The sequence below is a fragment of the Octopus bimaculoides genome, chromosome 10, assembly GCF_046866305.1.
Source record: "Octopus bimaculoides isolate indiv1 chromosome 10, ASM4686630v1, whole genome shotgun sequence".
In the NCBI taxonomy this organism is placed as follows: domain Eukaryota; kingdom Metazoa; phylum Mollusca; class Cephalopoda; order Octopoda; family Octopodidae; genus Octopus; species Octopus bimaculoides.
This window is the reverse complement of record NC_142937.1, coordinates 94,235,617-94,251,040: the sequence shown is the minus strand read 5'-3', so window position 1 is coordinate 94,251,040 and position 15,424 is coordinate 94,235,617. Positions and strand designations below refer to the sequence as shown.

General features: G+C 36.8%; 1 protein-coding gene across 1 annotated transcript in view; it reads left to right on the top strand.

Annotated features, from left to right (window-relative positions):
* Positions 1-14,801, top strand: part of LOC106876566 (HEAT repeat-containing protein 1) — a 44,917-nt gene extending 30,116 nt beyond the window's left edge. Inside the window, exons 31-45 of the mRNA XM_014925162.3 lie at positions 471-638; positions 1,039-1,173; positions 2,422-2,592; positions 3,794-3,978; positions 4,371-4,470; positions 5,540-5,607; positions 5,952-6,036; positions 7,521-7,655; positions 8,184-8,297; positions 11,055-11,125; positions 11,663-11,763; positions 12,669-12,805; positions 13,500-13,652; positions 14,452-14,560; positions 14,661-14,801. Coding sequence (XP_014780648.2) covers positions 471-638; positions 1,039-1,173; positions 2,422-2,592; positions 3,794-3,978; positions 4,371-4,470; positions 5,540-5,607; positions 5,952-6,036; positions 7,521-7,655; positions 8,184-8,297; positions 11,055-11,125; positions 11,663-11,763; positions 12,669-12,805; positions 13,500-13,652; positions 14,452-14,560; positions 14,661-14,749 — 1,821 coding nt within the window. The 3' untranslated portion in view covers positions 14,750-14,801. The remainder of the gene's footprint in view (positions 1-470; positions 639-1,038; positions 1,174-2,421; positions 2,593-3,793; positions 3,979-4,370; positions 4,471-5,539; positions 5,608-5,951; positions 6,037-7,520; positions 7,656-8,183; positions 8,298-11,054; positions 11,126-11,662; positions 11,764-12,668; positions 12,806-13,499; positions 13,653-14,451; positions 14,561-14,660) is intronic.
* Positions 14,802-15,424: the final 623 nt, after the last annotated feature.

Below are 15,424 nucleotides of genomic sequence, written 5' to 3'. Positions count from 1 at the left end.
AACTCTGCCAGATCAGATTGGAGCCTGGCGCAGCCTCTGGCTCTCCAGACCTCAGTCAAGCCGTCCAACCCATGCCAGCATGGAAAACAGACGTTAAACGATGGTGATGATGATGATGATGATTTCATGTATCTATCAGTCTATGTCTACCATGTTTGTGTCTATCTATATATTTATCTGTAGGTGTATTTAAGGGGCTGACTTACTATATATATATAATTATGCAGATATATTGGTGTGTGTGTGTATACACACACACATTTATAAATGTAAATGTCTCTGTGTGTAAATTTGTGGTTTGGCCCGGAGCTCTTGAGTAATAACTATGTTAGAACAATTGTTACACTTTATAAGATAATATATATAAATACACACACACATACAAGTGTGTGTGTACATGTATGTATATTTGCACACACACACGTTTTGAATAGATTCCTGCATGTATGTCATCTGTTTTCTGTCTACAGATAGCAAATACATCTGAGGCTACACTTCAAGAACATTATGAGAAACTACTTGAGGTTGTCTTTAACTACTTAAGTAAGGTCTCCAAGATGGCTGACCAACAGCAACAACTGCCAACATCACGATTCTGGAAAATACTTTTGGGCCGAGTCTCTCACTTATTAGATAAGGTAAGCTGATCTAATTAATTATATATAATTCTGATTTAATTAATTATATATAATTAACCTTATTGTTACCATATATATCTGTTGAAATACATTGTCCTTGTTTTAATTAATTTGGAAAATAATGGAGAATTTAATAAAATAACTTTGTTGTTAGAATAGAAGTGAACATGAAATTTTGATGGGAGAAAGTTTTTAATTTTGATCATTTAAAACCAAGCAGTTTGTCTCGAGGACTAATCTCAGACAGGTTGCTAACGAGAGTCTGTTACGTTCAACATTTCCTTGCTAGTTTCTTTTTCTCATTTCAGTTCTGAAAGTAACTCCATCTTGTTCTGGTTGGTGATGCTAGTTTGCTAATAGTTGTTTTATATTTGCTATGTTTGTTTCTATTTTTGTCTAGGTGTGCACCTTACTGCCCAATCGAGTCTTCATCAGTGTCATATCAACTCTAATTACTCATCAACTGACCACTGTCCAAAAGAAGTCCATGGATTTACTCAACACCAAACTCACTGAAGTAATCCCACGAGATATGGTCAGAATTTCAACTTTGAACTCACAAATTCAATTTTGCTTCTTTGAAATATCTGCAATTTTATGCAGATTTGCTGTATTGTTTGAAACTATAGTTTGTTATGTGCAAGCTATGTAGCTATATGCAATACTCTCTGTCTTTCTATGTATGTATAATTTTGGGAAATCTCATTGAGAAAGTAAGGCGGGATGTCAGGAAGGGCATTATTGTTGCACTTCCAGATGGTGAGGGTCTTCCTATGATGCTGATATGCAGTATCTGTGCAAGACCCTGCCTCGTAGTCATAAAGCGAGACAGATGATTGACAACCAGGCCGCTGGTGGTGGTGCTACACACCATACTAATCATTATCTGTCAGGTATGTAGAAGGGAATGTAATTCAGCGGGAGGACTTAAACATGCAAAGGTACATGAAGCCCAGTTACTACAGCTGGCTGTTGCCGGTAAAGGTTTTAGCTGCCAATTCTGTGCAAGACATTGTAGATCTTTAGCTGGGCTAAAAAGTCACGTTTGATCACAGCACTGTTAACAGTTAAGCCTCGTGCAATGGGCATACTCAATAATGAGGGGGCAGCCATCATATATATATATATATATATATATATATATACACACACACACACACACACACACACACACACACGTATATATACAATTGTCATCATCGTGTCCACTTTTCTCTGCTTGCATGGATCGGATGAGGTTATGTTGGAGCAGAGTTTTCTATGGCTGGGTGTCCTTCCAGGTCTCTGCCCTCACTTGTTTTGAAAGGTAATAACCCCCCCCCCCCCCCCAGTCTGTCAAACAATGAACAGCCCAGACTTGGTTATCATAATGGATGGGCAATGCTTGACTATTGCAAGTGTATGCCTGGGTTTGTAGCTTGAGTTTGGTAAGCACCAAAGCAGTTACCGAAGTCTGGTGCAGGTTTCTGCCTGGCTGGCCCTTGTCAAACTGTCCCACCCATGCCAGCATGATGATGAATCTGGTGTTTGGGACTTGACACAAAATTTTGGTGGAAGTTTTAATTTAGCTCGTTTTAAAGCAAGAAGTTTTATGTCCTAGAACTAGGGTTGGTCCCAAGAAGGCTGGTATCAGAAGAATTAAAGAAAGCATTGGGATCTCTCGATCTCCTGCTACTTTCGCTATAAATACAAAGTGTTTTGTTTGAAACAGAAATTAATGAAGATTTAGCATCATTTTACTTCTTGTAATTAATCTCTAATATTTTTCTTTCTTTTATTTTAGCACAGCATGTTGTTGCCATTGGTAACAAAACTAACAGACATCGTTGAAAAGAAGATAGTCACAGAGAACTCAATGGATGATTCTTGTATTGTCATCTGCCAAACAGCAATGTATTCGTTGAAGTTACTGTGTCGTCATCTCACATGTGATGCAGCAACCGAACTGAAGAAGGTGACTAGTAATATTTTATTAACATTCCCACTGAAAAGCTGTGTAATTGCCTGAGTCTGAAGGATTGGCCACTTTTGGACAGTTTCCCTAACACTAGGACAAATATCTACTGTAGTGTTTGTATTTTCTTGATGTTATTTTCAGTATGTTTTATTGAGACCTATACTGCATTGTTACTGGTGCAGTAACTGCATTGCAGCTGGTGCGGTAACTGCATTGTTACTGGTGTAGTAACTACATTGCTGCTAGTGCACTAACTGCATTGCTGTTGGTGCAGTAACTGCATTGCTGTTGGTACAGTAATTGCATTGCTGCTGGTGCAGTAGCTGTGTTACTAGAGCACTTGTTGCATTATTGGAAATGTGGCCTCTTTAATGGTGCATTAGCTGCATTATTGGCACACTAGCAACATTGGTGATAAGTAGTTACCTGGTTGAATTGTAGCAGCCTTACTGGTGCTGAAGCAATTTTCTTAGAGACATACTGACTTGCAGTTGCAAATTTTGAAGCAAGACTATAAACAAGTCTTGCATAAATTATTGCCACATGCAGTACGGGTGTCACAGATTGTTGCAGCTGATTAGATCTCCATGCATGTGTCCTCTAACTATATCTCTCTCCGCATCATATCAGTCCATCTGTAAGACATCACAGCTAAATGATCAATCAAGTGAACACCTAGGTTGTGAACCCCTAGTCTTATGACAACTACTTTCTATTCAGTTATCATCTCTGCTACCCTTTTATCGCCCTACACAAGCCCACCCTTGCTACCAGATTAAGTTTGGTCCTGTGTTACAACAACCACCACCACTTCCTGGTCCCATGTTGCCAACCTACTCAAGAGTGACCCTAGTATCATGTTACCAATCCACCCACTGAAAACGATTCCTGTTAGAGAGTTCACATGTAAATTGAAGTTTCCACTCTAATGTCATTAAACCCTTCTAATAATAATGAATGAAAGATTAAAGAAATTTTGAGGTCCATATTTTTATGTATAGCGCTTTATAATGTTTTCCAAAATCCTTTGTGTTTATACCAGTGAAACCATTTTCTAACTCAGCTGTGCATTATGGTTAAGCATTGTGTGCTCTGGTTGGTCACACATGAGCAGTGAATTCTGATCATCTAATGTATCTTAGTTGTAAATGTAATCACAGCAACAGTTGAACCATTTTCTTTTACTTCTGTCTTGCAGACATTATTAGTCTCAATACAAATATTAAGACAACGTGAAGACAGTCCACAACTGATGGCCTGCTCCTTGCTCTGTATTGGCGAAATCTGTAGCACACCTTTTGAAGACCCCATCGTACTGAAGCAGATTCCAACATTGATGCCTATTATCATGAATTTGTTGGATAAAAGAGATTTTCTCCTCAGGTAACAAATTTTATGAAATGCTTTCCAAATTTTTCTTTCTTTGTATCTGCTTCTCTCTCTCTCTCAGTTGATAATTAATAATACAAAATGTATGCAAATACCGACTGTGTATGTAAAGGACTATTTTCTTAAGACAAACGTTTCTCAGATAACAAGTTGACATTATTGGGTACATATGGAACACAGTTCTACAGGTTGACATAATAGGATGCACAATAGACATAACTCTACTGCTTTATATTATTGGATGTACATTGAACATAGCTCTGCCGGTTGATGTAACGGGGTACATGACAAACACAGCTCTCTCCATGCTTTATATTATTGGGTACACATTTAGCGCATGGTTGCATGTTTATATATATATTTTTTTCTTTTCTTTTTTTTTCCAGAAACACATTGCTGTTACTGAGTACTGTCACTGCTCTACAGCGCCTGCTTCAGTACCATTCTGTATTTCTCTCTCCCTACATTGGAAATATTCTGGATTATGTAAGTCTTCTTTAATACTTGGAATCTCTTGTATTAACAAGAATCTGTGATTGTTGTAAATAAATGTCACTGACCATACAAGCAGTGTTGTTTGTTTCCAATCTTCTGTGAAAATATTTCTAATCACAGGGAATATTATTTTGCATGGAAACAAATAAGGATTGGTACCAGGCCTTAGAAAATCTGCCTCAATGAAAAATGAAACAATGACTGCGTCTTTCTCATTTTATAGAATATACCGGTACTATGAAACGGTGTATCGCATTGCATATTTTAGCCGTAATACCTAGAAAAAACATACAGAGACTCACCAAAGGTATTGTTTGTGTTTTATTACACCAAGGCAAGTAAGACAAGATAGTGCCTTGATAGGTTCTGTTGCCTAAGAGACCTAATTAGCAGTGGGGATGGATGTTCTGCAAATGAAGCTTACAAGTATCTCTACTGCAAAGCAGATTGTAACATATTTGGTTATGAATTATGGTCTCATTATAGTGAGACATGGGCCCTGAATTCAGGAAACCCTGCAAAGACTAGAAAAGAATGAACCAAGCATGCTCCACTGGATGTGCAATGTTAGTGTGTGTGTGTGAACTACGGAGTAGAAATGAGATGAGAGAAAGACTAAGTATTAGGAAAATCCAAATGTGAAAGGGATTAGATTGCCGGAACAGGTGTGTGATGCTTAAGGAGCATGAGATCTGAATAAAGAATTGCTGAGTATCCAAAGTGTATAAAATCTGTGGAAGAATAAAACCCTGAAAGGGTTGATGGGTGCTGTCTTTTGTCCTTTGAGTCACAAAATAAAATAAGAAACTATTCCTTACTAGGGAGTTATTTATTGACCCAGGGGGTGGGGGATAAAAGGCAAAATGTACATTGGTGGGATTTGACCATTTGCCTACCATTCTAAAGAATTCTGTTATTCCCCATTTTTACAACAATAACTGCTTTACCAACTCTATTGCCCTAACAACAACAACCACTCTATAATTTAACCATTCATTATCCTAATAACATTCCCTTTTGTTGAAATAAGCTACCGTTCTCTCTTGATTTCTCCCTCCAGATCTGCTGTTTGTCGTGTGAAGAAGATATTAATATACCAAACTTAGTTCTCAGATTAAAAGGTGTGAGGTGAGTTGTTTTTTTGTTTTTTTTTTCTCCACTATAATAACTGCCCTTATTTCTTTCGTTCTACGCTGATTGAGAATTAATAAGGTCGTGTCAGAGGGTTCTGAATTTCACAGAAGAGATGATGAAAGACCAAGATAATATCATATGGAAGACCAAGTGATAGCAGCATAGAGAAATATTCATCATCATGATGACGATGGTGATGGTGGTGATGGTGGTTGATTGAAGTCATTTGAGGGTTTCAAAATGCTTACCATGTATTTAAATTGTTTCCTAAACTTGGCATTTAGCCATCCACATCTGTAAACATGTTTACTAACACTGTTGTTGTTGTTTAATTTCAGTGCAGTGATAGCTTCCAAAGTTCCACCACGGATATTGGTCACCGTTATTACTAAACAATATACGAGTTATTTGCTTAAAAATAAGGTGAGAAAATCTATTTTATCCAGAATGCTGTAGATTTCTTTGTCTAATTCAACCTCTCCTCTACAAAATATTTCATTCTTGAATGAGTTATCCTGGCTGTAAAGAAGCCGTTTGCCTCAGAATTTCTCATCCGAAATTAGTTGAGCCTTTTGGTTTGGTTATTCAATCCAAAGAAGAGAAGTTCTTGGAAAATCTACAAACATAACATCTTGTGTTTTTACGCATGTCCAAGAGAGAAATTCTTTCCCCAAGATTAGTTCCACAGCAGCAGGTCTTCTCATGTCCAAGTGCACTCTTACATGTTGAATATGGCATAAAAATTTGCAGATTTTCCAAGAACAGCATCACAAACTCATCATAGTTGACATAAAGAAAACATGAGAGATACAGTTCTGGGAAGGAAAACTTGGGGCAAGTGTTTAGATGGTAGGGGCAACAGTGAAGTAAGAAGTGGAACTAATTATTTGCCAAAACAGTTAAGGTTTCTAACATAGCTACAAGGTCACACATTGGTGAGACTGACGATTGTAGGGAGCCTGGTACTTGTGTGCGATTGCATCAAGATGACTGGCTTCATTGTCTGGATTGATTTGATCCTTATATCACATTCTCTTGCTAGGAAACAAATGAAGATTGGTGACAGGAAGAGCATCCAACCACAGAAAATCTACCTCAATGAATTCTGTGGGACCCATGCAAGCAAGGAAAAGTGGATGTTATGATGTCGAAGATGATGAGTTTATCATGTCTGGGTCACATTTCTTCCTGATATCTTGATTGTCTTTTATTCTGTTCCACATAGCTTTCCAGTTTGTGTGGTTTGTAACCCGAATTGAGCTTAATTACATATTAACCCTTCAGCATTTAGATTACTCTGTCAAATGTAATGCTTCTTTGAATTAATCCTGGATTATCTTGTAGCTTTGAGGTTTCAATGATGTAATTGTTTATTTTTAGAAATGATATTTGTAGGATAAATGTGAAAGACTGAATCAGGCCAGTTTGAACATGAAACGGACACCAAGTTTTGATCAGATATGGCTGGCTTAAATGTTAAAGGGTTAATTTCTATCTTGATCAGATATGGCTGGCTTAAATGTTAAAGGGTTAATTTCTATTTTGATCAGATATGGCTGGCTTAAATGTTAAAGGGTTAATTTCTATTTTGAAATGAAATCTAAAGACAATGTGCAAAATAAGAATGTCTCTAAAGAGTCTAAAGATAACTTATAAAAAACCAACACTACTAGATTCAGTATTGTTTGGCAGTTATGGAGATGTCCTTCAGAATAAGATTCTAGTCTATCAGATACCATTCACAGAGAATCTGGCAATTTCTGCTAACAGCTGAATCCCATTATGTTCAATTCAGTGCCACAAATACAACAGCTACATCATGTTATAGACCTAGGGATTGAACTCCTTCTCGGTCACTCAATGCTGGCTTCCTCTTGGTCTCTCTTATTGTTTATTGTATTTTTCAGTCTTATATTTCCTGCTTGATGGCCATTCTTTCTGACCATATCACAAACTCAATGACCAAAGAAGAAGTCAACAACCAATTCCTCCAGTTGGAACAGTTTTTCCTCACATGTCTTGAATTCCGACTTCAGTGTAAGGTGAGTCACTGCTGTCTGCCTTTTTTCTGTGCACATGTGTGTGTGTGTGTGTGTGTGTGTGTGTGTGTGTGTGTGTACATGTAAATACACACAAACACACATATATATATGGCCGTGTGGTTAAAAAACTTACTTTGCAACCACTTGGACAATTGTTGTAAACTAGTGTCACTGTCATAGAAGCGATGTCATTTGTTTGCAATCTTCCATAGAAATGTGTCTCTGGCCATTAGGAAGTATTACCTTGCTTTGAGCAGGTGATAAAAAAAGCATCCAGCCATAGAAAACTGTCTCAACAAATTCCATTTAACCCATGCATGGAAAATAGACATTAAACCAACAATGACGTGTGTGTATTCTCAGTTCAACAATACTTTCATACATTTTGTTTTTCACTATTTTCATTCTGTTAACTGAATTCTCCATGTTCAATTACAAGTATTTGTCACCTGTTTAATAACAACAGTTTTCTCACCTATTTATTGGCCATTATGTTTTGTAAACATGTTCACTTTATCTTTTCTCTAGGCTAGCAAAGTAGACAATGTGGATATTGATGGAATTGAAGGAGAAATTATTAAAAGCATCATCAGTTTGGTAATGAAATTATCAGAGTCAAAGTTTAAACCATTTTTCCTCAAGGTAAGAACACTTCTAGGAAGTCCCAATTATTCATTTGTAATTATTTCATGTGTCTGTTTGTGTTTAACCCTTTTCATACCATGTTACCTGACACTGTCCCTTGTTCTTCAAGGTAAACTTCCTGCTGTAACCCTTTTGTCACTGTATTGTGTTGAAATACACTTCTTTTACTTCAATTAATTTTGAAAACAAGAATTTAGTAAAATAAATTTGTCCTGAGAAAATTACTATTTGTAAATCTCACAACAAGAGTTATTCAGCATCAGTACTTTTAGAGTCTGATGTCTCCTGGGGCTAAATTACAGTAACATTCGTCCTAAACCAGGACTGCCATGTTATCATCATCATCATCGTCATTTAACTTCCACTTTCCATGCTGGCGTGGGTTGGACGATTTGACTGAAGACTGATGAGCCAGAAGGCTGCACCAGGCTCCAATCTGATCTGGCAAAGCTTTTACAGCTGGATGCCCTTCCTAATGTCAACCACTCCAAGTGTAGTGGGTGCTTCTACATGCCAACGGCACGAGGACCAGTCAGGCGGTTCTGGCAACGACCACGCTCGAATGGTGTTTTTCATGTGCTGGTAAGGCAACACTGGCAAATAATCTTTACACCAACTTTGTCCTTATTAAGTTGTTTGGAACATAAATTAACATGAAATTTTGATGCAAGGTTTTAATTGAGATCACTTTAAACAGGAAGTTTCTATCATAGTCCCAGGGGCTGTCTCAAGTTGATATCAAAAGGCTTAAAAGGGTTTTATTAAAACTTCCTTTAAAATTCCATGTTACTTTATATTCCAAACACCAATTTAATGATGACAAGATTATTTTACTAAATTCTTCATTGTTTTCAAAATGAATTGAACCGGAGATAGTGTATTACAACAGGAATATGGTAAGATAAGGGTTCCCAATCAGTTCGATTTTGTGACTCGGTGGATATTAAATAAAATATTCCCGGGAGCCCTTTGAATGGAAAGTTAAAAAACAAAACTAAAATATATAAACCTCGGCAGATGTGTGGCTGTGTGCTTAAGAAGCTTGCTTCCCAACACCATGTAGGTTCTGTCCCATTGTGTGACACCTTAGAAAACAACTTTTATCATAGCCCTGGGCTGACCAAAGCCTTGTGTGTGGATTTAATAGGCAGTAATTGAGAGAAGCCTATATATTTGTGTGTGCCCTTGTCTCAACAAGGGTTGCCATCGTCCAAGTAATGTTGTTCATTTTCAATCTTCCATGAAAACATGTCTGGTCTTTGGGGAAATATTACTTTGTTTGGAAACAGGTAGAGCATCCAACCATAGAATATCTGCCTCAGCAAATTTCATTTGACCATTAGGATGCCAGGCAAAACACTTAGTGGTATTTCGTCTACCGTTACGTTCTGAGTTCAAATTCCGCCAAGGTTAACTTTGCCTTTCATCCTTTCGGGGTCGATTAAATAAGTACTAGTTACGCTGTGGGGTCGATGTAGTCAACTTATTCCCTTTGTCTGTCCTCTATGTTTAGCCCCCTGTTGGCAATAAAGAAATAGATATTGTCTTCTTGTTGTAAATTAAGGCAGTCCATCAATATTTCATATTAATTTATGTTCCAATTACCAGCTTAATGAGATCAGGGTTATTTTACAAAATTACTTCATTACTTTCGATATTTATCAGCAAAGACTGTTTATTTCAACAAAAATATGATTAATGATATAGTTATATTCTGAAGAATCCACATACCGGCTGGACACCCTCCTTTATTATGTAACGTGTCTGGGGGTGGTTGCATGTCGGGTTATATAACAGGTACAACATCCTGGGTGAAGAGATAGCACATGCTGGTTGAATCTATATATTCATCTAACCCGTACTAGCGTGGAGAGACAGATGTAAAATGAATGAATGAGCGCATTTCTGGTTTATACTTGTTTGTCGAGTGACTTGACCTGAAACTGTTGAAGCTAAAACAATTAAATTAAGAATGTGACATGATGACCATTTAACCTACACACATACATGGGTGTGTATGTATTTTGTTTTATTTCTTGACAATATTGTTTACTTTAAAGTGTCAAAACATTTTCTCATTGTGCATCTATAAATTGGTCAGACACAATTCAAATGTACGTGTGTTTATAGGTGAACTGTGTCACTAACCAGGTTGCCACAGTACAGCTCTCTGTGTTTTTCTTTTCTTTTTTAAACATTTTATTGACTGAAATACAATTAGCATCAAAGTGATTGTCAGATAACTATGTCTTGCAATCTGAGTTCAGTTGAAAAACTTTGCCGTATTTGTTCCAGCTCTCGGCACTCTGAAGTCAACTTTACTTTATCTCCCTCCAGGGTTTGAGAGCGGTCAGGTTCATTTTTAGTATTCTCGTTTGTGAGAGCAGTCGAGTTTATCTCAGAAATCCTCTCTGGCTAATCATTGCAAGGACGTTGGTGTTGCCTTGGCAGAGGTTTGTGCTCTCTGACTGCTAGTTTCCATTTTACTTCTCCGAGCTCTCAATTTTCCTTGTTCCAGTTAATTCTGTAAGAGCAAACAGTAACCTGTTGTCACAGGGTGTCTTTTCACAGCACTTAACACCCAGGTACCAATCTCAAGACCTTTGCTCTTTTCTGAACATATTCTACCTTCACGTCAAACCTGGTTGTTAGTGCTCCCACTACCCCTACAACTACTGGAATGACATTATTATTATGGCTAATACAATGTTATAAACGATAAATTATTTATATGTAAATTATTATATTTTCTAGTTTTTTAACTGGTGTGTGTCCGACAAAACCAATAAATTACGTGTGTTGGTGTTCTATCGATTGGCTGAGAGGTGAGTACACAGGACTTGGCTTATATTTCGCAAAAGATTCACTTCCTGCTTAAATATGAATACAGTAACTATTTGTATTTTGACCAAAGACAAGACAACTCTATTATTATTATATGAAGCTAACATTCTTAGTCCTCAAAAAGATTACGACGTCTAAAATATGCCATCACATCCCACCATTATATGTGTTACCATTTTAGATACAGCACAACCAAACTGCTGATATAATATTTCAGAATAAAAATTCCTTCTTCAGATATCCCTAGGAATTGATCGAGTCACTGCTATATTGTTTGTATTATAGTGCATTGTGTCATTCAAAACGTTTTCTTTAAAAACAATACACAATGCTTCAAGCAAACTACAATACTCCCATATATATATATATATATATATATATCACCAGTCCTCAGTCAAATCGTCCAACCCATGCCAGCATGGAAAGCGGACGTTAAACGATGATGATGATGATATGTATAAATATATAAAACCTTTAACAAAACACAATATATTCCTCCACTGTTTCACTTTCTTTAGCCTTGCTGTCAGTCTTCGAAGTCTCTTCCTCATTTTTGCTGGCCACATTGTCAAACATATGGCTGAAGTATTGGACCAATATAACAAAGACAAAAATCCAGGTTGGTTTTATTTCCTTTCTTCATTTCTGTTCTTTCTAACCATTTCCACGCCAGTTTATTACTGTGAGCAGTGGTTTTTACAGCTGAGTGCTAACGCTTACCTCGGTTCACCATACAATTCTGAAAAAGTAGTTGGTACTAGCTTTGTCATTCAGGCCAACTGGAGCAGTTTCTTTTTGTTTTGTTTTATAAATTCCAAATCAGCCCTAATAGAACAGATCTGCATTAACAATCAAAAAGCTAAATGTTCTCCACGGAGGCATGTTTTATAATTAACTGAAATTAGAAGTTTCCCTTAAAATAACTTGTTAATTTATGTTCCAAACATTGGCTTAATAATGACAAAGTTATTTTATGAAATTCTTCATTATTTTCAAATTTAATCAAAACAAAAGCAGTGCATTTCAGCAGAAATATGGTCAAAAAAGGGTTTAAGGGACTTTTCTTTCTACTGACCACATGCTGGACTAGTGACTACATGGTCTTCAGTTCAAACTTTACTAGTATATAATTCTTGACAAAGTCAGTTTGCGTCAGTTTATTTGGCTGACACATAACATTTTTATTCTGCCAGTGCCCCTGGACTGGCTTGTGTGGGTGGCACATAAAAGACACCATTTCGAGCGTGGCCGTTTTCATGCAGGTGACACGTAAAAGCACCCACTACACTCTGAGTGGTTGGCGTTAGGAAGGGCATCCAGCTGTAGAAACTCTGCCAAATTAGACTGGAGCCTGGTGTTGCCATCCGGTTTCACCAGTCCTCAGTCAAATCGTCTAACCCATGTTAGACGATGATGATGATGAATTGAAAGTAGATCAATTACTCCCTCCCCTGACCTGACGTTAATAAGACGACCGTTGCTGCCTTAACCACGTTTCCCATCTCTTTGCCGTTTTCTCTTTAGACCTACAATGGAAGAAACACATGTCCACCTTGCTCATCTACGTCATAGACTGTGCACACAAATGCTTCCTTTATGACACTGATGGCTTTGTAAATAAAGAAAGTTTCGACCTGTTGATGACTCCTCTTGTTGACCAGGTAAGGTTTTCACTATCAATCAACTACAGTTATCAACTAGATATACAATACACTATTTAGTCTAGTACATACTACATATGTAGTCAGTGAAACTGGAGATGTTCTTTTTTAGTTTTTTATGTTTCATCTTAAGGCTTTTAAAATATCTATTGTATAAACTAATATATATATATATATTATATTTCTTTATTGCCCACAGAAGGGACAAACAAGGGTAGACTATGTCAATTACATTGACCCCCAGTGCGTAACTGGTACTTATTTAATAGACCTTGAAAGGATGAAGTCAACTCCAGCAGAAACATTGCTAAGCATTTCACCCAGCATTCTAATGATTCTGCCCTGTTGTATAAATTAATATAAACACATGAAACCGTATTAAATTGAGACCCTGGTGTGTATGACATTCTGTCTGGCCTAGGGCCCGTTTGATTGTTATTTTACTCAAGTGGACCCTCGTAACCATTCTATGTTTAAAAAAATCTTAGAATTATTGGGAACTGTCAAAATATGTATATTATAGGAGTATAAAACGGTTTATTGCAGATAAAATTTTAAGGAAATCTTGTATGCAAAGCTCGGGGTCAATGACATCCATTGCTTGGAGAAGTGAAAATGTAAAGAGACACATGCATGCACGAATCAAAATTTGGTTTGCATTTAAGTATAAACAATGATGTTTTCTATTTTCCAGATCAGCAACATGTATGACAAGAGATACAACAAACGTGTGAATGACCACTTAATACCGTGTTTAAGCCAGCTCGCTGTGGCTACCCATGACGACACGTTGTGGAAGTCTCTCAACTACCAAGTTTTACTCAAGACTAAACACTCTGCAGTAAACGTAAGAAGTTTCCTCTCATTTCTACTTTTCTCTTCATAATTTAACCTGCTGTCATGGGTTGGACAGTTTTGACAGGATCTGAGTCACGTTGAGCTCTAATTCAGCAGCTTTGTAATGGGTCCTTTTGTGTCACTGGCACTAATGAGATCATCAACTAACTTGCAAGACAAGAGGAAGAGAAAAAAATCCCCCTCCCTCTACTCATGATCTAGAAATGGTGGTGGGAGGAGAATATTTATACCAGGTGTTTTCTAACACCAGCCACCATGTTGAGAGGATTCACATCTTCCCATTGCCGGTACCTTAACATTATATCATTCTCTGCAAAATTAATACCTTTGTAAAGGTATTTTACGTACAAATTCCCTGCCCTGTCAATCTTACGATTTATTTTTTTTAAAAAATTTTATTATTATTATTGAATGAAGGCTTTAGTTGCTAATCAGTGAAAATTGTTTGTTACAATAGTATTTTATAATGAGAGAGAGAGAGATTATTCTTGCCGTGCCCATGACTTTCAGAAACACTTTTACATGGAATACCCACATTACTTGTTAGCTGACAAGACAATCTGTCCTTCGTTAAACACTGTATCTGTGCTCCCTTCAAAAAGACTGCTATCTCTTACTACAGTTCTATATTTAAGAGATGAGGAATTATTTACATTTGATGGACATTTGTCCTCATCTTGTTTGTTGTTAACACGTTTCAGCTGAGATGTTGTGTTAACAAACAAGATGAGGACAAATATCTGTCCAATATAAATGTGTTATCTCTTACAACTGCTTCTTTGTTGTAGGTCCGGCTGGCCAGCTTAACAATGATCAATGAATTACATAAAAAGCTTGGAGAAAGTTATCTAAATCTGCTGCCTGAGACTGTACCATTCTTGGCAGAACTAATGGAAGGTAATTTTTTTTTTTTGGAAATAATTGACTAAACTCATGAAATTCTTTTTACAAATTTTACTCAAGGACAAAAGCTAAAATATTTTTGTTTTTGTTGTAGACGAGTGTGAAACAATAGAAAAGAAATGCCAACAAGTACTGTGTGAAATGGAGAAAACACTTGGGGAACCTTTACAGAAATATTTCTGAGGGTTTCATTTGGAAACTGTAAATAAGAATAAAGGTTTATAATTAACAATAATTATTTGTTTAAAACAAATTCTTTCTAACTGCACTTTATCGTGTTCACAGCTGGATGCCCTTCCATGACTGGACATTCTCACACACATCTTAATCAGTCATGCTCAGCTGCACTACCCAATCTCTGTGTTTATATATACACACACACACTCACATAATGAAGGCAGTTCAAGGTTAGAACTGTCTCCATAGCACTTGTTGGCAAGGAAACAGATTGTACTGGATGGTCATTAGCAGCAGCAACAATGGTTACAAGGAAGTAAGATAGTGATCAGTGTAGTTTTTCTGTGCAACTCAACTGGTTTCAGTATATAACAGGCCACCCAAAGCTGATCATCTTTTATCTCAGAGATTGCATGCTAAGTGTCAGAGGCCAACATAAAACAGGTTGAGTATGAGCTCTATACTAGCCAGTTTAAACACTGAAAGATTAAGATTAAAAACTTAATGAAATAATAAAATAGTAACTTCTGAGTATAACAAGCCATTTAAAAACAATAATCCCTTGGTCTGTGATAAAACCCTTTTGTTTTTCGCTTGTATTATTTAGAAATATTGCGATAGGTTTAATAGTGCAATGGATAGAACAGCTCATTTTGAAATTACAAGCAAACCATACAATAC